This window comes from Salvelinus alpinus, chromosome 13 (assembly GCF_045679555.1).
Source record: "Salvelinus alpinus chromosome 13, SLU_Salpinus.1, whole genome shotgun sequence".
Classification (NCBI taxonomy): Eukaryota; Metazoa; Chordata; class Actinopteri; order Salmoniformes; family Salmonidae; genus Salvelinus; species Salvelinus alpinus.
Genome location: NC_092098.1, coordinates 6,509,826 through 6,534,113, shown reverse-complemented (window position 1 = coordinate 6,534,113; position 24,288 = coordinate 6,509,826). Strand labels below are relative to the sequence as shown.

Genomic DNA, 24,288 nt, shown 5'->3' with positions numbered 1-24,288 from the left:
CACCGACGCCATCCACATGTAGAAACACACACTCACCACATACGCTGCTTCTACTGTCTTATCTATAATGGTACCTAGTCACTTTACCCCTACCTATATGTGCATAGCTACCTAAATGACCTCGTACCCCTCCCTGCAAATCGACTCAGTACTGGTACTCCCTGTATATAGCCATGTTACTTTTATTTGTTATTGTTATTCCCTATTCACTGTGTTTTTTTCCCCTTGTGTCACTGTTTCTGTTTAAAAAAATGTATCTTTATCTTTATCTCTACATTGTTGGAAAAGGACCCATCAGTGAGCATTTCACTGTTAGTCTATACCTGTTGTTTAAGAAGCATTTGACAAATACAATTTGGTTTGATGTCTTGTATTTTTAAGACATCTGTTGAAAGGTGTTACTCAGCCTGTTCTGTCATAACAAGGTGGAAAAGTGTTCAGATGGGTCCCAAATTATATCATCATTCATAATTATAGCAGTGGGGACTATTAGACTATTAGACAAACTCAGAACGTTACCCAAATGCTTGGAAGCATTACAAAAGATTATATTTAAGATCAGCTTTTACACGGTGCCTAAATGGATGTGGGATTTTGTCAAAGATTGGGAATAGTACATCCTCTCTGCATTTACACACATTTCTTTTCTATGGCCCTCAAATTCAAATCTGTACCTCGAAGCCAGTTTTACTGGGGGTTTTTCTCATTATTTCCCTCTATTCAGGATTTGATTTTGACCTGCGACACCAGGTGGGTGCAATTCATTTTAAGGTAGAACATAAAACCAGCAGTAGTCCGGACCTCGTAGGGTAACATTTGAATATCCCTGCTCCATTGGCTTGTTCTGTTACTTTCTAGATGATCACTGTGTTCAACATCTCTTTCAGTACTTTTCCTATGTGGCTCAGGATGGACTGATTGCGTCTGGGGCTGTCTGTTATCCCAACCCCCAGCTCTCAGCCAATCCATTCCATTATAGATCCAGTAAGTGTCAATCTCCAAGCTTTAATTCTGTATATTATAGGGCTCAATTCAGTCATAGAAACATTTAGTGAGTTCAATAGCTTGTGTTACTCTCCGTCATCTCCATCTCATTCTGTTCTGGTTGTCAATGTGTCTGTTTGAACTACATTATGTCCAAGACATCCAAGCAGAGTTGTCCATCCCAGCTGGTTCCATCTCAAAACTTTCTTAGAACCATCCTCAAGAATGGATCATTATGAGACAAATCCAATATGGATTTATCATGGCAACAGACAGTTCACTATATTCCATTCAGATCACGGGTGATTGCATGGTCCTGATGCTGCTCTTGTAGTGCTCTGATAGTGTCACCATTCTCTCATCTTGACTGGCCATCAGAAGCTTTGTACGATGCGCTCGCTCTTGCTGGCCTCAGCTCTCAGCTCGCCGAAGGTGTCGAAGAACTGCTCCATCTCCATCTGCAGCGTGGCGTTGCGGCGGTCGGCGTCGGCCCGGGCACGCTCCACATTGCGGATCTTGATTTCGGCCACACTGTACCAGCGGCGCTGCTGCGCCAGGCTGGCCCGCAGTCCCACGACCTCCCCATGGAGGGCCTCGTTACGCAGCTCAAACCTGGGAGAGCAAGGAGAAAAGGGGGACAAGGAGTTATACACACACAGCTTTCACTCTGGTGGTACTACAGGACTGTGATCCAGAATGTAACATGCAACATCACATCATGTTAGTGTAACCTGACACATGTTGAAGACTGTATATAGAATATATATGGACATTTGAAAAGGACTGCTGATGCATTGGTGTGATTTATTCACAGTTCCATTACCTCTGGATCTTGGCCTCGAACTCAGCCCTCTGCCTGGCCATCTCTTGTCTGAGGCCAGCCAGGAGACAGTACATGGCCTGGGAGGCCGGGGCGCCGTGGGGGTCAGAGGGCAGGAAGACCTCCGAGCTGCCTGTGCTCAGGGGGGCATCAGTAGGGACAGAGGAGGAGGCTAGGGAGTTAGAATGGAGGTCCTCTCCTGGGTCAGTCCTGAAGGAGTGGAACCTGGTGGACCTCCGTCCTAGGCTAGCTCTGACCACACCACTCCCACTATCGTCCAGGGGCAGAATCTCACAGAAGGACCATGAGCTGCTGGTGTCTGCCACGCTTGCCGTGCCCGCATCCACCTGCACCTCCACTGGACCAGCAGTGCTGCCCACACCACCATCAGCAGCCACCTCATCAATGCGCTGGAGTGTGTCCAAGTTGTCATAGACAGACAGAGTGCTGTCCTGAGCCTCACTGCTTCCACTGGTGCCAGTAGTCCCCTGCTTTGCAGCCCAGCTGGGACCCTCTGGGCCTGTCCAGCCACTGGGCAGCATGCTGCTGTGGTCTGGGTCAGCCTGTATTGTCACAGTGGAAGCAGAGGCTGTGAGTGCGGAGGCAGGGTGAGAGTGAAGGTGGGGGCTGTATGCTGTCTCAGGGGGCTGGGACTCTGACTGGGACGGGGTGTATCTGTGGTATAGAGACCCAACAGCAGGGATCACTGGAGAGAACCCCTCAGCTGGCTGCTGGTGGTCTGTGTTGAACAGGCGTGGGGCTAAACTGATTTCACACAGGCTTTGGGCTGACACTCTCCTCTCAGCAATCAGAGGCAGGGAGAGCTGGCGGGAGCAAGGGGAAGGATGGTGGGCTAGCTGTTGTTGTAGGAGGTGTTCGGCTGTTATGCCCAGCCTGGAGTCATGCGACTGGGCCTGGGCAGTGGGCTGGGTGTGCGCCCCGTCGAATGGGTCTCTATGACAGGGGTAAGAATCTGGTCGTGAGGAACCGGGGGCGTCTACGTTTCCCCCCTCCCTGGAGAAAAGGCACTGGTGCTCCCTGATCAGCTCAGACATGAGCTGCTGCACCACGGCTGCCCCTGGGGAACAGAAGGACGGACACACTGAGTCACAGCCGGACACACACAGTACCAACAACGTACAAACAGCATCACATGGCACTCAGCGCGTACGCAACACTGTGTTGATATAAACACTGTCTCAAGGCCACCCGGGCAGACACAGACTGACAGACAGACACAGCCCCTATCTTTATCGGTCTATATCTGTCTCTGTCTGGCTCTATATCTGTAGGCTATCTCTGATTCATGTCCTTTTTTCTGAACAACACTCGCACATGCCCACACGCACCTCCAATGATGCTCTCTGGATCTTCAGCTTTGGGTCGTAGGATGTTAGGCCCGAAAACAGTAGCCAGGTTCTGGGTGCTCATCTTGTTGCTGCTGGAATAGGACTGGACTTTGTTCAAAAACCTGTATTGGCAGTGATTTATCCGTATGTGACTTGGGCAGGGTCGATTTTGTCACAGCTGCTACATAACATACAGAAATGTGTCCTGGTTGAACAGATGTTAATGTATGTTGTACTGTATGTTGTAAGCGACACGTCTAGTGATTCAAACAAGTATATTTGTATTGCATTTAAAGTGCATTGAAAGGGAGGTATGTTGTATGCAGATTTGATGTTATCTTGATGTGAGATAATTGCTAACGAATGACAGGTCAATTGTAGACTTACTGGCAGATGTAATTTAGCAGGTTAAAGTTAGCCACTGGAAGTTCATGAAGAAGATGCTGTAGTTCTGTCAAACCCTTGGGGACACCGGGCAAGATATTGTTGTAAGGACCATCTCTGGACTTGATCAATTACATTTCTCCTTAGAACTTTTAGATCAGAGGATGGTGGTTGTGTTATGTCTCTCTCTGTTCATCAGATGTATCTCAGGATGGCGTGCACGATGCGACTGGATGGAGACTTACCTGCTTCCTCTCAGAGGAGATGTTCTTGCCACACACCAGGAAGTCCTGGTATCTGGAGAAGGGCACCAGTGGCTCTGGCAGCTCCCGCAGATACAGCTTCAGGAGCGACGCCACGGTGTGCACGTCTGTACTGCTAGGATGTCAAATACACACACACACACACTTAAAATACAGCACATCTCTACCACCGTATGGGGGCACGCATAACGGTACATACAGATATAGCTGGACAATAGGTCTAATTTCATTTTCAACTGTGGTGTTTCTGTTTGTGTTGACTGGAGAGCTCTTACCTGTCAAAGGAGGGCTTCTCCCCAGCATCGAAGGCGTCCTGCAACTCTTTGACCAGCGTGGCCTGGCCTGGCTGGCGGAACAGCCCCACCTCCAGAAGACCCCGCTCCCGGATGAAGTCCACACACTGCTCCACCACCAGAGGTGCCATATGGACGCCGTAACGCCGCTCATACAGAACCGTCTCCTCCAACCGCTGGCCAAACACGCCTGGGGGTGGAGAGAATGTAAGATCACCCAGGCTAAATGAATAAGCCGAGGATGATAGAGTGTGAGTTTGATGGTTCAGGGAGCTTCCCTTCTTCAGACAAGTGGACTCGAACCCTCCATGCTCCAAACCACCTATTTACGCAGCCTGCCTCACACTACAGCTCTGTCTGTGTGTCTGTGTGTCTCTGTGGGCCTGAGATACTCACGCCTCCTGAAGCTCAGCACCCGCTTGATCTTCCTGTAAGCAGGGTGGGACAGGTAGCTGCTGGTCCTGCACACTGTCGTCTTGTTCTCCGGCATCTTCTCTGTTCTCTTCACACTTATTTTCTCCCCGTCCAAATCTCTCTCTCTTTTCACCTCTTTTCTTCCCCTCTCTCCTCTCCGGCCAGTCCGGCTGTTTGATGGGGGATTATGAGCGGACTCAAATTTCTCAGTGCTGCTGAGACCACTGCGTTCTTTCCCAAGCGGCCCACCCCTATCTACCTCTCTGTTTTTTGGAAACTCTCTCCCGTCTGCTACTTTGTGTTCTGTTTCTTCTCCCCCTCCCTCCTCCTCTTCCCTCCTCCTTTTTCTTTGTTCAGGTAAACAGATAAGGCTCCCTGCTCTGATGACTCAAGAAATGAGGAGGCAGAGACATTCCTTGTCGATGCCCAACAATGGTCCTTGAGCTCAACTATGTGACCTAATCAGATGAATTAGCATTCCAGTGGAAAGAATGTCATCCTACAAGAAGAAGCATTGTGACATACATGACATATCACAAACTCACAATCACTCAGGCATGCAATGGAGCAACCATCCCAATGAATAGCACAACCATGGGAACATGAGCCATATCAAAATGTATTACCGGATGTTGAACTTTGGAAAGTAAAATCCCATCTTTATTTTTGGCGGCTAAGTTCCCCTCTTTAGATTCCTAAGATAATGATTTAACAGGAGATAGGAGAGTCCGGCAACACTAAATGTTCAACTGATTAAACTGGTCCTTTTCACTTCCACTTCAAAAGTTCCTCCACACGTTGTTGCTGAATGCAGATGAAGAGTATCGAGGAGGCAGTTGTACAGTAGCTCCTCTCACGCTCACCTCAGCCTTGGTTCCCTGGGCACAAGTCCTTCCACGATGCTTAACTGAACTCAATCTGGTGAGCAGTGAACATCCAGAGGAACCACTCTCAACCTGGATTGTGTTAACAAAAGAGTCAACCAGCTCTCCTAGAAGAAGGTGTCCATGTTATTGTAGAAGTGACGACTGTGACAACCACAGGGAGTATATTATTCCCTCCCCACCCAGAAGAGATTAAGTTAGTGTTCCAACGTTGTCCAGCAGTAATTGTGCTTGGTTAGCACCACTTAGCAAGCTATGTCCTTGCGGCACGTGTCTCTCCCTCCTTGTCCTATCCAATCCTCCTCATGCTTCAGGAATGTGCCATTGTTTTCACTCAGCCAGTGTCATCCCTCCCTGTCCAATACACTCTCAGTCCCCCCCCCCTGAGATGCTCTCTTTTTCACCAATTAGATTATGTTTGTTTCCTCAGGTCGTAGTCCTTAGGGTTCCTTCAAAGATCCCCACGGTCCCACCACAAGAACAAGTACACAGTGTTTTGTCTTGGACTCTTTCTCTTTTATTTAGCCTGGCTCAGTCCCCTCCCCAGCCCCTGTCTACTCCACCCCTCTAGTCTCTACCCCACCTCCCTCCTGTATCAAACTATTCCCCACCATACTCACTGGAGCATGGCCAAGGTGGCACCGGCACCCTCTGTATCTCCTATCTCTCCCTGGCCGGGAATCATTAACAAGGGAGAACAGTGTCACAGGTTGACAAAAGAATAAATGAGTTTGAACCCTTTTTGTACCCCCACTCCCCTCTGTCCTAGCATACTACTCTGCCTACAGGCAGCCAGCCCCTAATAGAGTAATTTTCCACTGAGCTATTATGAACCACCCCTTGTGGTCCAAGACTATATGGGGCTAAACTGGCCACTGATAAGCCCCAGCCCCAGCTGAGTCTGGCTCTCTGACTCTCTTGCTGGACATTAGCTGGACGTTAAAGAGGTGGATGTACGGCCTCAGTGAGCCATGATGGCCTCTAATCTGTGAAAATCTCTCTCCTGAAGGACGTGTCGGAGAGAGGCAATAGGCTCAGTGAAGTAAGGACTAACTGCTCCGGAGTGGTGCGGGGAATTCATTGGGAATGTTAATCTCTCTTGTGAAATGTGTTGCTGTGCATTGACCAGGCTCCGGGGTGAGATTCCTGTGATAGGCACAACAGTAATCTAAGGACATTTAGGTCTTTATGAGCACAACAGGGAGTTTTTTGACCCAGTGAATTTCCTCTGTTATGGCCTGATGTTGTCGTTCTTTGATGGAAATGTTAAAGGATGGTTATGTAAGTCATTCTTCCAATGCCTGTCTCAGGTCTGTGCGTAAGGATCAATATTTCCTCACATAAGGGAAGTCAGCACAAGGCCTGTACATCTCATGGGCTATCTCAGCTCAATCTGTGTGTGCGTGTGTGCTTGCGCGTGGGTACACCCTCTGTGCTTCTGTGCTCTGATTTCAGACCTCTAGGTGGACCCACCCAGTGTCCACCCTGTACTTTGAGGCTGATGTGGCTTGAAGGGGAGCTGGCCCCTCTCTGGATAGTCTTGCGTATCCATACCTCAAAATCACGTTGTTGTCACGCCTCCTTTTGAGGTCTGGAGAATTTTGTATTAGCAGAAACAGCTAAGTGTTTATTGGATGTTCAATTTCAAGAACCCTCTGCCCACAGAAGGGGTGCTATCGTGTTATGTTCGTTGCTGTTTTACAACCGGGTAGGACACATTTTGCAGAGTTGTTGCATATGCTAGTTTGCTATGCTGGTAAACCCAATGCTGCCATTGAGTTTACCAGGCTTGCCAATTAGGGATTGCTGGTTCTGAATGACCTACTCTTTGGGTAACTACCCAGCTAGCACATTTGGTTCTTTGGAAGTTGTGGGAACGTATGTTTTTGGTTTCACATTGGTTGTTCATCCATAAATACAGAACAAAAAGACTGAACGACTGGGTCACATCTCTGGCAACCAAACCGATAGAACGAATGACCAGCTGGCTTGGGTAGCAACCCTATATTTGTGTCGGGACTATATCTTATGGAAGGATGAAATAGTATGAATGAATTCATCAAAATAACATATATATTTTTTAAATATGTCAATCATTATTTGAATAAGTTAGTAACCCATTGTATAAAAGTGATAATGCCCTCGAAGCCAATGTTTGGAGGATATATTGGCAAGGTTAGCCGGCCCTCGACTTTGTCTCGGGTCTGACAACACCCATGCCAAAATATCCTCCAAACACCGACTTCTCTGGCATTATCACTTAAATAATTGTCAGTCCACCTTCAAAACACTAGCTTACTATGGATTGTTTCATTATGCAGTTTAACCTACTATCTATAGCTATATACAGTATTTAGCTGCTATTTATATACTTTTTCAAAACAATTACACATCAAATAGCCTAATAATTATGAAAAAAAGAATAGGCTTGACGATAAATTTTGCCACGATTCTTGATCTCATCGGTTTTGTCTGGCTAATAGCTTGCCCTACACAAATAGGCTGCAATCAAGGACAAGGTAAATTAAATCAAATTAAATTAAATTAAATCCAATTTGAGATACTCCCGTGGTCTTCTGAAGTCCTCACTGCTTCTCTCTGTGTGTCTATTTTTGTATTTATTTCTCTTTGAAAAAAGTAGGTTTCCATCCAATATGTGATTTTTTTCAACCAAATTGACTTTTTGCAGATAAAAATCAGTGCATGATGACATAGCGCACACAAAATGTACTTTTTCACTTAAGTTTTCATGTGACGAATAAAAATCTAAACTTCAATATGCGATGGAAGAGGCCTATGGTAGCTACAGTAAGCAACTCCGCGTGTTGCATTTTTGTCTGCAAATGTTTTCACCACGGCCTGTAGGTCCACTGTTTTCTATACCGAGTATTGACAACCCAGACAGTCTTTCCTGATACATTGTGCATTACATGTCCATTGCACTGCACAATATTTAAACTTAATCTTAAATGATACATGCCAAGATATACCAGAGATAAGGGACTGTTGATATTGCAACCACACAACTCAAACAGTGGTTCACCAGTATGAACAAATTCGCTAACCGCTTTTTTTGTTTGAGACCTCAAGAACTGTTGTCCACAAAACAATTATAATCTGTTTGCATCTGACAATTTTTCAGCTGTCCAGTATCCAGACGACCTGTCCCAGGCATTCCTATACAGTTAATATCTTTCTGTAACATGTTAATGCTTGCAATTAAGGAGAATGCGAGAGATTCAATTAAAGATCAATGCTGTATTTGAACCCCCACTCCCTTCTGCCCAGTTTCGCTGATGTTGCTATGAAATTCAAGGTGTTTTAACAATCCCTCTAACTGTCGCGGCTGCAGAGAGATCGTTGTTTGAAACTAAAACTCTGAAAAAACTAGGCCTACTTAAGAAGTATTATGCTCTCGGCCTGATATGTGCTTTTGGACAAAGCGTAAGCTCCACACATTGCACTGGCGCCGTCGTAGCCTTGACCACGGCACCCTCTTACTTTCAATCAGTACAATTCTTTACATTTCAAAGCCTGAGGCACTTTGATCAGTCACATTTTTGAAGCTCAAGACACAAATACTTAGCTTCCTAGTACATATGGAAATTAAAAAGGTTTCTGAATGACTTTTTGGAGGGTTACTGTTGAAATGTTTTATTAAATAAAATAAAAAATAGACATCAATGAAAGGCACATTTAAACCAATAATCTTCTGTTCTCTATCCATGGAATTAGTCCACTGCGCCACCAGAATGGAGCTAGCGTGCCATGCTTTTTTTATGCATACAAATCTGTTCATTTTACTTTATTCAAATAGACCCCATTTCAAAGGAAACAAGCACTTATTAAGATCAGGTGTGTCAATTAGTGGGCACGGACAACACGCCTGAACACACTCGGAGAGAGTTTTGTTGATGCTGAGAACGGAACTTATATGTTTTTAAATAACATCCTTATAACAGTCTCTGAATGTTACTAAAGTTTTCTTTCGGTTTTTATGGAAAGTTTTCTTAACGTTCGCAGAACATTTTGAGACAGTGGAGGCTGGTGAGGGGAGGACAGCTCATAATAATGTCAGGAACGGAGCAAATGGAATGGCATCAAACACATGGAAACCATGTGTTTGATGTTGTTGACACCTTTCCACTTATTCCACTCCTGCCATTACCATGTGCATGTCCTCCCCAATTAAGGTACCACCAACCTCCTGTGATTTGAGAACATGACTTTAAATAGAACCATAAGGAAACCTGTAGGAAACGCTATGCTGAAGTACTGAAATGCCCATAAAAGAACACTGTTTCTTAACGTCCTTGGAACAATTTGAGAACATGACTTTACACAGAACAATGAGGAACCCTGTAGGAAACATAAAGCTGAAGTACAAAAATTCCCACAGAAGAACGTTGTTTCTTAACGTTCTCTGAACTATTTGAGAACGTTCCCAATTCATAGAACATCAAAATGTATATTAAATGTAGCCATGTTTGAAGTTTTAGGAAATGTTCTGTTAAGGTAATGAAATACCAAGAAAATCATGTTTTTTGTCAAGTTCCTTAAATGTGCTGACAATGTCCTGCACAGTGGCGATTTTGGCATGTATACTACCGTTCAAAGGTTTTGGATCACTTAGAAATGTCCTTGTTTTTAAAAGAAAAGCTAATTTTTCATCCATTAAAATAACATAAAATGTATCAGAAATACAGTGTATACATTGTTAATGTTGTAAATGACTATTGTAGCTGGAAACTGATGGTTTTTAATGGAATATCTACAGTACGTAGGCGTACAGAGGCCAATTATCAGCAACCATCACTCTTGTGTTCCAATGGCACATTGTGTTAGCTAATCCAAGTTTATCATTTTAAAAGGCTAATTGATCATTAGAAAACCCTTTTGCAATTTTGTTAGCACAGCTGAAAACTGTTGTTCTGATTAATAAATAAGCAATAAAACTGGCCTTCTTTAGACTAGTTGAGTATCTGGAGCATCAGCATTTGTGGGTTCGATTGCAGGCTCAAAATGGCTAAAAACAAATAACTTTCTTCTGAAAAAGTCAGTTTATTCTTGTTCTGAGAAAGGAAGGCTTTTCCATGCGAGAAATTGCCAAGAAACTGAAGATCTCGTACAACTCTGTGTACTACTTCCTTCACAGAACAGCGCAAACTGGCTCTAACCAGAATAGAAAGAGGAGTGGGAGGCCCCGGTGCACAACTGAGCAAGCGGACAAGTACATTAGAGTGTCTAGTTTGAGAAACAGACGCCTCACAAGTCCTCAACTGACAGTTTCATTAAATTGTACCCGCAAAACACGAGTCTCAACGTTAACAGTGAAGAGGCAACTTCGGGATGCTGGCCTTCCAGGCAGAGTTGCAAAGAAAAAAGCCATATCTCAGACTGGCCAATAAAAAAGAAAAGATTAAGATGGGCAAAAGAACACAGACACTGGACAGAGGAACTTTGCCTAGAAGGCCAGCATCCCGGAGTTGCCTCTTCACTGCTGACGTTGACATTAGCAACATCTAGACTGTATTTCTGATCAATTCGATGTTATTTTAATGGACCAAAAAAAATGGACATTTCTAAGTGACCCCAAACTTTTGAATGGTAGTGTAAATATTGGTAGGGCAAACCCCCCCAAAGGGATGCTTGCCAGCAAAGCCACTACACAACACAACACTAAACAATACATTAATTGCACTATAACGGTGACAAATGGTGCCCACAGACTGTTAGGGCCTACATAAAGCTGTCCCAACAGCAGTCCCAACACCTTAACACTGCTACACCTGGCTATCAGCGGAGCCTTGTCTGGCAGCAAAACAGTTAATTCAGCCCCATTTTCGGACTTTAAAAAAACACAGCTGATATGGCTGACTTGCCCTCTTAAGGAATTGGACCCTTTTTAAAAATTTTCGCCAAAAATGACATACCCAAATCTAACTCCCTGTAGCTCAGGACCTGAAGCAAGGATATGCATATTCTTGATACTATTTGAAAGGAAACACTTTGAAGTCTGTGGAAATGTTAAATTAATGTAAGAGAATATAACACATTAGATCTGGTATAAAATAATACAAAGAAAAAATCATGCATATTTTTATTTAAAAAAAAATCATCATCTTTGAAATGCAACTGATCACAATGTATTATTCCAGGTTAGGCGCAATTTCGATTTTGACCACTAGATGGCAGCAGTGTGCGCAAAGTTTTAGACTGATCCAATGAACCATTGGAATTTATTTTATTTTATTTTTTTCTTCTGGGGGGGGACTGTGGGAGGGGTCGCAAATGGTTGAGGGACAGCTATTGGGGAACTGTGGGGGGATCTTGGAGGGTTCAGGTTCATGTTTTTTAGCCTGGTGGTAGATTTGTCAACGTGCCCTTGAGCAGGGCATTGACCCTGGATGTCTTCTGTGTCTTCTGTGTCTCGCTCTGAATGGGAATCTGTTGGATGACTGGTACGATGTAGTTGTTGAGCGTCTTCACTGCAAGTATATTGTATGTTTCAGATATTCAATAAATAAATACAAATTTTAAAATAGTGTTTTCCTGAGTTCCCAGTTGTCTTGAACTCACTGAAGTCAGATTTCCCAGTTCTGAGTTAAAAGTTGTTTTGAGCGTGGCAGAAATCCTGCTGGATTGACAGTATGGCAAAAGTTGAATGTTTATCATTTTAAGCTTGGAAAAGAGAACCTTAAACCCAGACTCGGGACCACACACCCACTCCACTGAATAGCAGGCTAGTGATTGCCTTAGTAATGCTTGCAGTTAGCCACTGATTCCTCCCAAACCACTCATTCTTGAATTTGCGATTTCCAACTTGTTGTGTAATGTTTATGTCCAATGGCCAATGAGAACCGATACGTTTTATCTATAATTTCTCTATGTTATTTCTCTTCATATGACAAGGATTAAAAAGTATTTGCCAGTAGATTGTCAACCTGATTCATGATGATGACTGCTAGCTAAGATTTTGAAAGTATGATGTTGACAATTAGAGAACATTACCAACCCATATGCTCCATATTTTGCGCTGGCTGCCCCACCAACACAGAAAGCACTGAGCTAGGCTGACCAGCCTTCTCTGTGTTTTGGACACTGGTATGCGGCTTTATTAAGTCAATTATTTATTCATTTATTTTTTACATTGTTTGCAAACTGATATGTGACACCTATTAATGCCAAAATAACATGCCAACATTTTTTGCTAAAAATGTGGGGCTCAAAACAGGTGGGGCTCTGGCGGGTCGCCACTCGTCCTGCACCATTCCCATAAAGTTGTGGGAAGGTTGTATGCAAAATAACCATAGGACAACCACGCTCTCACCATGCTTTAAAACTTCTTATGGCTGAGATCCCACTAACAGGATCGATATGACAACAGCCAGTGAAAGTGCAGGGCGCCAAATTCAAACAACAGAAATCTCATAATTAAAATTCCTCAAACATACAAGTATTTTACACCATTTTAAAGATGCACTTCTTGTTAATCCCACCACAGTGTCTGATTTCAAATAGGCTTTACGGCGAAAGCACCACAAACGATTATGTTAGGTGAGTGCCTATTCACAGAAAAACACAGCCATTTTTCCAACCAAAGAGAGGAGTCACAAAAAGCAGAAATAGAGATAGAATTAATCACTAACCTTTGATGATCTTCATCAGATGACACTCATAGGACTTCATGGTACACAATACATGTATGATTTGTTCGATAAAGTTCATATTTATATAAAAAATCTCAGTATACATTGGCACGTTATGTTCAGTAGTTCTAAAAACATGCAGTGATTTTGCAGAGAGCCACATCAATTTACAGAAATACTCATCATAAATGTTGATGAAAATACAAGTGTTATACATGGAACTTTAGATAAACTTCTCCTTAATGCAACCGCTGTGTCAGATTTCAAAAAAGCTTTACCGAAAAAGCAAACCATGCTATAATCTGAGTACGGCGCTCAGAGACCAAAACAAGCCAAACAGATATCCGCCATGTTGTGTAGTCAACAGAAGTCAGAAATAGCATTATAAATATTCACTTACCTTTGATGATCTTCATCAGAATGCACTCCCAGGAATCCCAGTTCCACAATAAATGTTTGATTTGTTTAATAAAGTTAATCATTTAAGTCCAAATACCTCCTTTTGTTAGTCCATTTGGTAAACAAATCCAAACTCACGTGCAAGTCCAGCGGAAAGTACGGACGAAAAATCCCAAAGGTTATATTACAGGTCGTAGAAACATGTCAAATGAAGTATAGAATCAATCTTTAGGATGTTTTTAACATAAATCTTCAATAATGTTCCAACCGGAGAATTCCTTTGTCTGTAGAAATGCAATGGAACAGAGCTCGCTCTCACGTGAACGAGCGTGTCCAGCTCGTGGCTCTCTGGCAGACCTCTGACTCATTCCCCTCTCATTCACCCCCACTTCACAGTAGAAGCATCAAACAAGGTTCTAAAGACTGTTGACATCGCGTGGAAGCCTTAGGAAGTGCAATATGACCAATATCCCACTGTATCTTCAATAGGGAATGAGTTGAAAAACTACAAACCTCAGATTTCCCACTTCCGGGTTGGATTCTTTCTCAGGTTTTTGCCTGCCATATGAGTACTGTTATACTCACATACATCATTCAAACCGTTTTAGAAAAATCAGAGTGTTTCCTATCCAAATATACTAATAATATGCATATCTTAGCTTCTGGGACTGAGTAGTAGGCAGATTACTCTGGGCACCCCTGGGCACCTTATTCATCCAAGCTACTCAATACTGCCCCCAGCCAGATTGTGTTGGGATGCAGGTAGCCTAGCGGTTAAGAGTGTTGGGCTAGTAACTGAAAGATCACTGGTTCGAATCCCTGAGCTGGCAAATTGGAAAAATCTGCAGTTCTACCCTTGAGCAAGGCAGTTAACCCCTAACAGCAACTGCTCCCCGGGTGCTGATGATGTCGATTAAGGCAGTCCCCCTCACGTTTCTGGTTCAGAGTGGTTGGGTTAAATGCGGAAGACACATTTTGGTTGATTGCATTCAGTTGTGCAACTGACTAAGTATCCCCCTTCCCCTCACATATGGTTCTCAGAATGTTATGTGCAAACTGGGTATTGTGTTAAGCCCAGCAGGCACCCAGCCAAGGCAGACACACAGCTGTGCCCACCAAGGAGGCAGAGGGGAGCTGAGGCTGAGGTATGCACACACAGGGTTGGGCTAAGCCCTGTACAGACTGGAGGAACTAAAACAAATTATACGGCTTGACTGATTTGATTGTTTGTTCAAGACAGTGAGAGCGCCAAGTGTATGCATTTGAGTGTGGTAATGAGTGTTTAGTAGTGTATATGTATGTAATAGTGATGCTACCTGTAAAGGGTATCCAGACACCCTTGTTGAGGGTCTTGAGCCACTCCTCTCCCTGACCACAGCTGTTGGAGAGGAAGAAGTATGAGCCAGGGCTGACCAGCACGTCTCTGTTCCCGCCTGTGATGGAGCGGGGGATGGATGGATGAAGAGAGGGTGAGAAAGAGTCACAGACAGATAACAAAGACGCGTGACTGCAGCCCTACTGAAAAAAATCTGCCAAAATGTCAAGCTGGTCCATGCTGGTCTGACCAGCATGGTCTATCTAGTTAGGCTGGCCAACCAGCTGGTAAAGCTGGTGATGCTGGTGACCAGCTCATGCTAGTATGTTGGTGACATGCTTATACTGGTAGGCTGCTGATCAGCTTATGCTAATCCAATCTGTTAGTTGGACCTAATGTACCTGTTACTGAAATAGTTGTTCCGATTTAAATAGTTTAGGTAGTTTAATGTATTCATCTTTCTAACCCTAGTAGGCATTCTGAGTACTGATTGTGGGTGAATAAAAGTTCCAATTGTTGGATATCTACACTCGGGCTGGATTCCAGTAGGAATTAAACATAACTTTTCAAGCCAGCATAATGTGGCTTGCAGGCCTGATGTGGCCATTGTATTAGAGAAAAACTAGGCCCTCAAAGTAAGTCCTTATGGTATATATTTCCTGTCTTAAATAATCAAGCACTTTGATGCTGGTTTTGCTGGTGACCAGTGTCCAAAACACAAAGAAGACTGGTCACCAGCAAAAACACGGCGAACCTACTATATATAATAATTCAGTATAGTTGTATAGCTATAAAACTATAATATGCTTCATAATAAAACATATATAAAAACATCAGCCTATGCTGGTCTATACATTTTTTTTGTTCAGCAGGGAGGCCACTGATGAGCTCTACCTGATTCTTGTCGTAGACAAGGAGCCACAAACAGCAGAGAGGCTTTGTTTATTGACAAGACCACAATTACCCTATGGATGGACAAATGGATCTGTCATTACAGATGACATGTTGTTGTGCTATTGCCGCAGTAAATAGCCCAAACCATGTCCACTCTCAGTCTAATTGGGATTGATTGGGCGTTTAGTCTTCTCTGATTTCCTTGTATCAGATCAAATAATCAAATCAAATATTATTTGTCACATATGCTGAATACAACAGCTGTAGACCTTGCAGTGAAATGCTTACTTACATTACCTTAACCAACAATGCAGTTTAAAAAAAAATACCTGCAAAAAAGTTAGTCGAGGTAATTGAGGTAATATATACATGTGGGTAGAGTTATTAAGGTGACTTTTGCATAGATAATAACAGAGTAGCAGCAGCGTAAAAGAGGGGTGGTGTCAATGCAAATAGTCTGGGTAGCCATTTGATTAGCTGTTCAGTAGTATTATGGCTTGGGGTTAGAAGCTGTTTAGAAGCCTCTTGGACCTAGACTTGGCGCTCAGGTACTGCTTGCCATGTGGTAGCAGAGAGAACAGTCTATGACTAGGGTGGCTGGAGTCTTTGACCATTTTTAGGGCCTTCCTCTGACACTGCCTGGTATTGAGGTCCTGGATGGCAGGAAGCTTGGCCCCAGTGATGTACCGGGCCGTTCGCACTACCCTTGGTAGTGCCTTGCGGTCGGAGGCCCGAGCCGTTGCCATACCAGGCAGTAATGCAACCAGTCAGGATGCTCTCGATGGTGCAGCTGTAGATCCTTTTGAGGACCTGAGGACCCATGCCAAATCTTTTCAGACTCCTGAGGGGGAATAAGTTTTGTCGTGCCCTCTTCATAACTGTCTTGGTGTGCATGGACCATGTAAGTTTGTTGGTGATGTGGAAACCAAGAAACTTGAAACTCTCAACCTGCTCCACTACAGCCCCGTTAATGAGAATCTCCTTAGTCTTGATCACGTTGAGGGAGAGGTTGTTGTCCTGGCACCACATGGCCAGGTCTCTGACCTCCTCCCTACATGCTGTGTCGTTGTTGTTGGTGATTCGCCTACCACTGTTGTGTCATCGGCAAACTTAATGATGGTGTTGGAGTTGTGCCTGGCCGTGCAGTCATGAGTGAACAGGGAGTACAGGAGGGGACTAAGCACGCACCCCTGAGGGGCCCCCGTGTTGAGGATCAGCGGGGCGGATGTGTTGTTACCTACCCTTACCACCTGGGTGCGGCTTGTCAGGAAGTCCAGGATCCAGTTGCAGAGGGAGGTGTTTAGTCCCAGGGTCCTTAGCTCAGTAATGAGCTTTGAGGGCACTATGTTGTTGATCGCTGAGCTGTAGTCAATGAATAGCATTCTCACATAGGTGTTCCTTTTGTCCAGGTGTGAAAGGGCAGTGTGGAGTGCAATAGAGATTGCATCATCTGTGAATCTGTTGGGGCAGTTTGCAAATTGGAGTGGGTCTAGGGTTTCTGGGATAATGGTGTTGATGTGAGCCATGACTAGCCTTTCAAAGCATTTCATGGCTACAGACGTGAGTGCTACAGGACAGTAGTCATTTAGGCAGGTTACCTTAGTGTTCTTGGGCACAGGGACTATGGTGGTCGGCTTGAAACATGTTGGTATTACAGATTCAGACAGGGAGAGGTTAAAAATGTCAGTGAAGACACTTGCCAGTTGGTCAGTGCATACTCGGAGTAGACGTCCTGGTAATCCTTCTGGCTCTGCAGCCTTGTTGACCTGTTTAAAGGTCTTACTCGCATCGGCTGCGGAGAGCGTGATCACACAGTCATCCAAAACAGCTGATGCTCTCATTCATGCATGTTTCAGTGTTACTTGCCTCGAAGTTAGCATAGAAGTAATTTAGCTTGTCTGGTAGGCTCGTGTCACTGGGCAGTTCTCAGATGTGCTTCCCTTTGTAGGTCTGTAATAATTTGCAAGCCCTGCCACATCCGACGAGCGTCGGAGCCGGTGTAGTACAATTCAATCTTAGTCCTGTATTGACCCTTTGACTGTTTGATGGTTCGTCGGAGTGCAAAGCGGGATTTCCGATAAGCTTCCGGGTTAGAGTCCCGCTCCTTGAAAGTGGCAGATCTACCTTTTAGCTCAGTGCGGATGCTGCCGGTAATCCATGTCTTACATTTAAGTCATTTAGCAGACGCTCTTATCCAGAGCGACTTACAAATTGGAAAGTTCATACATATTCATCCTGGTCCCCCCGTGGGGAATGAACCCACAACCCTGGCGTTGCAAGCGCCATGCTCTACCAACTGAGCCACACGGGACCACGGGTCTTCTGGTTGGTGTATGTACGTACAGTCACTGTGGGGACGACGTCATCAATGGACTTATTGATGAAGCTAGTGACTGATGTGGTGTACTCCTCAATGCCATCGGTAGAATCCCAGAACATATTCCAGTCTGTGCTAGCAAAACAGTCCTGTAGCTTAGCATCTGCTTCATCTGACCACTTATTTATTGACCGAGTCACTTGTTTATCCTGCTTTAGAATTTTGGTCAGATTTGCCAAATCGAGGGCAAGGGAGAGCTTTGTACGCGTCTCTGTGTGTGGAGTAAAGGTGGTCTAGAGTTTTTTTCACCTCTGGTTGCACATTTAACATGCTGGTAGAAATATGGTAAAACGGATTTACGTTTCTCTGCATTATAGTCCCCTGCTACTAGGTGCGCCGCCTCTGGATGAGCATTTTCCTGTTTGCTTATGGTGGTATACAGCTCATTGAGTGCGGTCTTAGTGGTGGTATGTAGACAGCTACAAAAAATTACATATGAAAACGCTCTAGGTAGATAGTGTGGTCTACAGCTTTTCATTAGATACTCTACCTGAGGTAGAGGTAGATATTCTGCACCAGCTGTTGTTTACAAATATACATAGACCGCCACCCCTTGTCTTACCAGAGGCTGCTGTTCTATCCTGCCGATAGAGTGTATAACCCGCCAGCTGTATATTATTAATGTCGTTGTTCAGCCACGACTCGTTGAAACATAAGATTACAGTTTTTAATGTCCCGTTGGTAGGATATATGTGCTTTTAGTTCGTCCAATTTATTATCCAGCGATTGTACGTTGGCCAATAATCCCTCTCGTCCCAATCATTAAAGAGAAATTCTTCATCCAGTTCAAGGTGAGTAATCGCTGTTCTGATTTCCAGAATCTCTTTTCAGTCATAAGAGATGGTGGCAGCAAAATTATGTACAAAATTAGCGAAAAAAATGCGAAGAAACTAACAAAATAGCATAGTTGGTTAAGAGACCATGAAACGGCACTCATCCTCTCCGGCGTCATCTTAATATTATTTAGGTATGCCACAGCCCCACCCCACCTCATCTTCATTTGGAATGTCTGCATGACTTTGGTTTGGAACCCCTGAAGTAAACAAAATTAAAATAACTGCTTTTATTTTCATCAATTTATTTTCTCTAGTAATCTATATAGAAACAATGAGGCTGCCCAATTCTGATTATTCTGTCAAGTTTGGTGGAGAAGGAAATAATGGAGCTGTTTTTCATGGTTTGGGCTAGGCCCCTTAGTTCCAGTGAAGGGACACCTTTACCCTACACCATACAATGATATTGTAGGCAATTCTGTGCTTCCAACTTTGTGGCAACAGTTAGGGAAGGCCCTTTCCTGATTCAGCAATCAATGCCCCCGTGCACAATGCGAAGTCCATACAAAAATGGTTTGTCAAGATCGGTGTGGAAGAACTTGAATGGCCTACGCAGAACCCTGATGTCAACTCCATTGAACACCTTTGGGATGAATTGGAACGCCGACTGCAAGCCAGGCCTAATCACCCAACATCACTCATGCTCTTGTGGCTGAATGGAAGCAAGTCCCTGCTTCAATGTTCCAACATCGAGTGGAAAGCCTTCCCAGAAGAGTGAAGGCTGTTATAGCAGCAAAGGGGGGACCAACTCCATATTAATGCCCATGACTTTGGAATGAAATGTTCAACGACCAGCAGTCCACATACTTTTGGTCATGTATTGTAGATAAATTCTCCAGTAGGATGTGCTTCCCAGCCTATTATATTTTTTTCTCATTTTTATTATTATCTAAGCAAGTCAGTTAAGAACACATTCTTATTGTACAATGTCAGCCTACCCAGGGCAAATCCTCCCCTAACCTGGACAATGCTTGGCCAATTGTGCACCACACTATGCGACTCCCGATCACGACCGGTTGTGATAGAGCCCGGGATCAAACCAGGGTCTGTAGTGACGCCTCGAGCACTGAGATGCAGTGCCTTAGACCACTGCGCCACTCGGGAGCCTTAAAATATCACAGTGGATATAACGTTGAAGATCTGACGTTGTTTTAAAGATACAAAAGTTTGTCAATGTTGAAATTTGGTTTCCATGATGACATAATCAGGTGGTTGAAATTTCACCCTTAAAACAACAGTTTACATTAATTACTTTTTCCAAATCCAATGTTTTTCCCATGTAGATTTCACGTCACATTGAGCTGACAAATTACGTTGACAAATGGTTTGTGGCCAGTTTGTGTCCAGTGGGTAGTTTACTTTTACATACTGTACATAAATGTAGAGAAAGTATTCATACCCCTTGGCCACATTTTGAATTTAAAATGGATTAAATTGCGATTTTTGTGTCACTAGTCAACACACAATTAAAAAAATTATGTTTTTAGACAATTTTGTAAATTAATTAAAAATGGAAAGCTGAAATGTATTGATTCAATAAGTATTCACCCCCTTCGTTATGCCAAGCAGAAATAAGTTCCGGATTAAAATTGTGCTTAACAAGTCAGCATGGACATGATTTTTGAATGAATGACTACCTAGATCTTTGTAACCCTCACATACATTTATCTGTCCCTCAGTCACACAGTGAATTTCAGACACAGATTCAACCACAAAGGCCAGGGATTTTTTCCAATGCCTTGCGAATGAAGAACACCTACTGGTAGATGTGTAGAAAAAAACCACACAGAATATTCCTTTGAGCATGGTGAAGTTATTAATTACACTTTTGATGGTGTATCAATACACCCAGTCACTACAAAGACACAGGCGTCCTTCCTAACTCAGTTGGCGGAGAGGAAGGAAACCACTCAGGGATTTCACCATGACTTTAAAACAGTTACAGAGTTTAATGGCTGTAATAGGAGAAAACTGAGGAAGGACCAACAATATTGTAGTTACACCAAAATATTAACCTAAATGATAGAAAAAAAGAAGGAAGACTGTACATAATAAAAAATATTCTAAAACATGCTCAATAAGACACTAAAGTAAAACTGCTAAAAATGTCCTGAATAGAAAGCGTTATGCTTGGGGCAAATCCAACACATCACTGATTACCACTCTTCATATTTTCAAGCATGGTGGTGGCTGCATCATGTTATAGGTATCCTTGTCATCGGCAAAGACTAGGGAGTTTTTGGGGATAAAAAAAAAAGTAATAGAGCTAAGCACTGGAAAAAACATAGAGGAAAACCTGGTTCAGTCTGCTTTCCAATAGACACTGGGAGACAAATTCTCCTTTCAGCAGGACAATAACCTAAAACACAAGCACATTGAATGTTACTGAGCGGCCTAGTTACAATTACAGTAATTCTGATAGTACAGGTCAGGTATTTTCATCTCTCCATTGCTCATACAGTGCATGAGCTGGTATATGTAGTGTCTGTCCTCTCTGCCCGTTTCCACGGGCTCACAGACTGAGATCCTCTCATAGTCGTACCGTCATACCACAGCACCAGTCAAACATGACAAATCCCTAAATGCCAATACAGATTAATACTGTTTTTCATTCCATGCATTTCACAATCCCTCCCCCTCTCTTTGAAATCTTGTTCATCTTTGAAGAGTGTGGGCACTGGGAAAAACAGTGTAGGATCCTTATGTACACAAAGGAAGGGGGCTTTCTTGGAAATAGCAATTGGGAATGCTGTTGTAATGTTCAATGATCTCAGTCTCAGAAGAATGGTTTTCCTCTACATGTGATTTATGCTTGCCGTCTGCGAGTTGTTGGGATTAATTCCAGACAATTAAACATGCCATTTTTCTGTAATAGTGCAGAACATGTGATTCTAGCTCCTCCCGGTCATTGTGTCCTCTCTGCTAGAGTGTTAGCTGGAAAACAGCCCGGATAGAATCAGATGGCCATTCCTTATCTTTAATAACCACTTCTCAGGTTCAACAAGGGAAGAGCAGCTCATTGATTTTCATAATTTATGTGGAAGGACCACCAGAGGGCAGGCTGGGCTCACGGATGGTAGCCCAACAAGGCATGGGAGACAAGTGAACCAGAGGCAATTAAGCACAGCTGACACTACTAATAAGATATTCTCCTTCCCCTATAAGAGAGAGTATGGAACCAGCAAGAAAGGGGAACTATCTCTGGAAGATGGCCACCGAGACAGAGGAACTATCTCTGGAAGATGGCCACCGAGACAGAGGAGCTATCTAGGAAGAACCATTAAGACGGTGACAATGTCGTGACTTTTTGTGGTAGTTTAAAGACAATCGTATTGTGTTCCTGTTTTGCTCTGGAGAAGAAGATATATGTTTTTTCCTTTGGAGAGTTTCATTGATTCTGTTGGAGTGTTTGTGTTGACCAAATGTCCTCAATATAGAACTTTGTTCAATCAAGAAAACCTACTCCTGACTCGTTTGTTCCACCTTCCCGCTTTAGAGTGACGCCCAATTACTTGGTCCGCTCACATTGGTGGAGAATGTGGGCATTAGGTGGACGAGTGACACAAGGATAAGTGAGTAATTCAAGATTCTTCCAGTAGACCAGGAGGAACCATTCAAGTACGATGGATAACGCCCTACTACAACAATTGATCACGGCACAGCATACAACCATAGAACTCCTGCAACAACAGCTGAGCCGGCGAGAAGAACCTAGAGTTAAGCCAAGAGCGGCTGCTCACGCCATCTTACCTCGTCTCTCCAAGGAGGATGATATTGAGGCATTCCTCATGACCTTCGAAAGGACGGCCACCTTGGAAGAGTGGCCGCCCACAGAATGGGCGAGCGCATTAGCCCCTCTTTTGACCGGGGTGGCTCAGGAAGCCTATTTTGACCTGGATGCCCGCGAAGCTGCAGACTATGGGCGACTAAAAACCGAGATCCTATCCCGGTACCAGCTGACTGCCAGAGATAGGGCCGTAAAGTTCCATCAATGGACCTACACAGCTGACAAACCCGTCCGTTCCCAGATTTTTGCATTAATACGACTGACGAAACAGTGGCTAGAACCTGAAAAGGGAGTAGGACAGGTGATAGAGACTCTTGTAGTGGACAAGATATTGAGGGAATTACCCAGTGACTTAAAAAGGGTTGTGGGGCAAGCCAACCCGTTGTCAGCCGACGACATAGCACAGGCGGTGGAAACATATCGGTCTACAGGGGAGTTGTTAAAAAGTGACAAGGAGGAACGGAAGGATTCTTCCAATCCCGTACCACGACTCACCCCGGCGCGTCCGCCACCGAAACGTCCAAACCCCCTCCGGAGGTGGGAGAAGTCATCCCCCACACAGCAGGGTCGGTGTTATAAATGTCAGTCTCCCAACCATTATGCCCCACAATGTCCTAGCAAGGACGAGCCCATGGTCACAGAGTCATCACTGCCCACCCCCACACATCTCGGTTTGAGGGGGCAGGATCAACACTGTTGGTTAGCAGAAATAGCTCCAGCCCCAGAGATTCCAGTTCGAGTCGAAGGACAAGATGTGGTAGCCATTCTCGACTCGGGAAGTATGGTTACGTTAGTAGAGGAGCGGCTGGTGACCTCCGCAACACTGCTACCAGACAAAGTAGCCGTATCCTGTATCCATGGAGACACCCACTATTACCCCACTGTGAATCTGCCGATTCTCACTCCAAAAGGAAGGTGTACAGTCAGGGCAGGGAAAGTGCCCCAGCTGAAGGTACCATTATTGATCGGGAGAGACTGTCCCCTATATAAGGAGCTTCGGCAGATGACGTTATGCGTGGAAAGAAGGGGGACAGGAAAGAAGAGAAAATCCAAGCCCGAGGTAGTAGTCCTACAAGGAGACGTAGCTACGTCCTCGTCCTCTGCAGCAGAGGAAGAAATAGCAACCCAACGTTTACGACAGATATTCCAGGAAACCACCGATGAAGACACCTGTGAAGGGTTATACACTACACAGGAAGGAAGGAGCAACCAGACGCTAAGGGATATATTTGAAGCTCCATCCGAGGAGGGAACCTGGAAGGGGTTCTCATCGGTCACCCCTGAGGGGGATGGGGAACATCCTCCACATCCCTCTACCGAGGTTGATCTGCCCCAGGAATTAAAGGGACAGTTCGGCACCTCACAGCATAGAGACCCAGACCTAAGGGAGGCCATGAGGAAGGTGAAGGTGATCGACGGGAGAAACGTCGACGGATCAGGTGAGCCCCCTCTTCCTTACTATGCAATCAGGCGCGGTCTCTTATACTGGGTCGTACGACGAAGGGGGGAAAACCAGGAATTACTAATGGTGCCTAGACCATACAGGGATACAGTTCTACAGTTAGCCCATTCCCACGTCCTAGGAGGACACCTGGCACGAGACAAGACTATTGACAGAATCATGCAGAGATTCTATTGGCCCC

At 44.4% G+C, this 24,288-nt stretch overlaps 2 protein-coding genes across 2 annotated transcripts in view; one reads left to right on the top strand and one right to left on the bottom strand.

Annotated features, from left to right (window-relative positions):
* Positions 1 to 24,288, top strand: part of clk4b (CDC-like kinase 4b) — a 67,392-nt gene that overhangs the window by 12,792 nt on the left and 30,312 nt on the right. The window lies entirely within an intron of this gene.
* Positions 167 to 22,404, bottom strand: LOC139538014 (rho GTPase-activating protein 24-like). The gene is made up of 8 exons (XM_071339937.1): positions 22,371 to 22,404; positions 14,756 to 14,872; positions 4,076 to 4,283; positions 3,783 to 3,915; positions 3,541 to 3,614; positions 3,154 to 3,275; positions 1,808 to 2,882; positions 167 to 1,596 (listed from the first exon to the last, which is right to left on the bottom strand). The coding sequence occupies exons 1-8, from the start codon at positions 22,402 to 22,404 to the stop codon at positions 1,359 to 1,361; spliced, it is 2,001 nt and encodes a 666-aa protein (XP_071196038.1). The 3' UTR covers positions 167 to 1,358.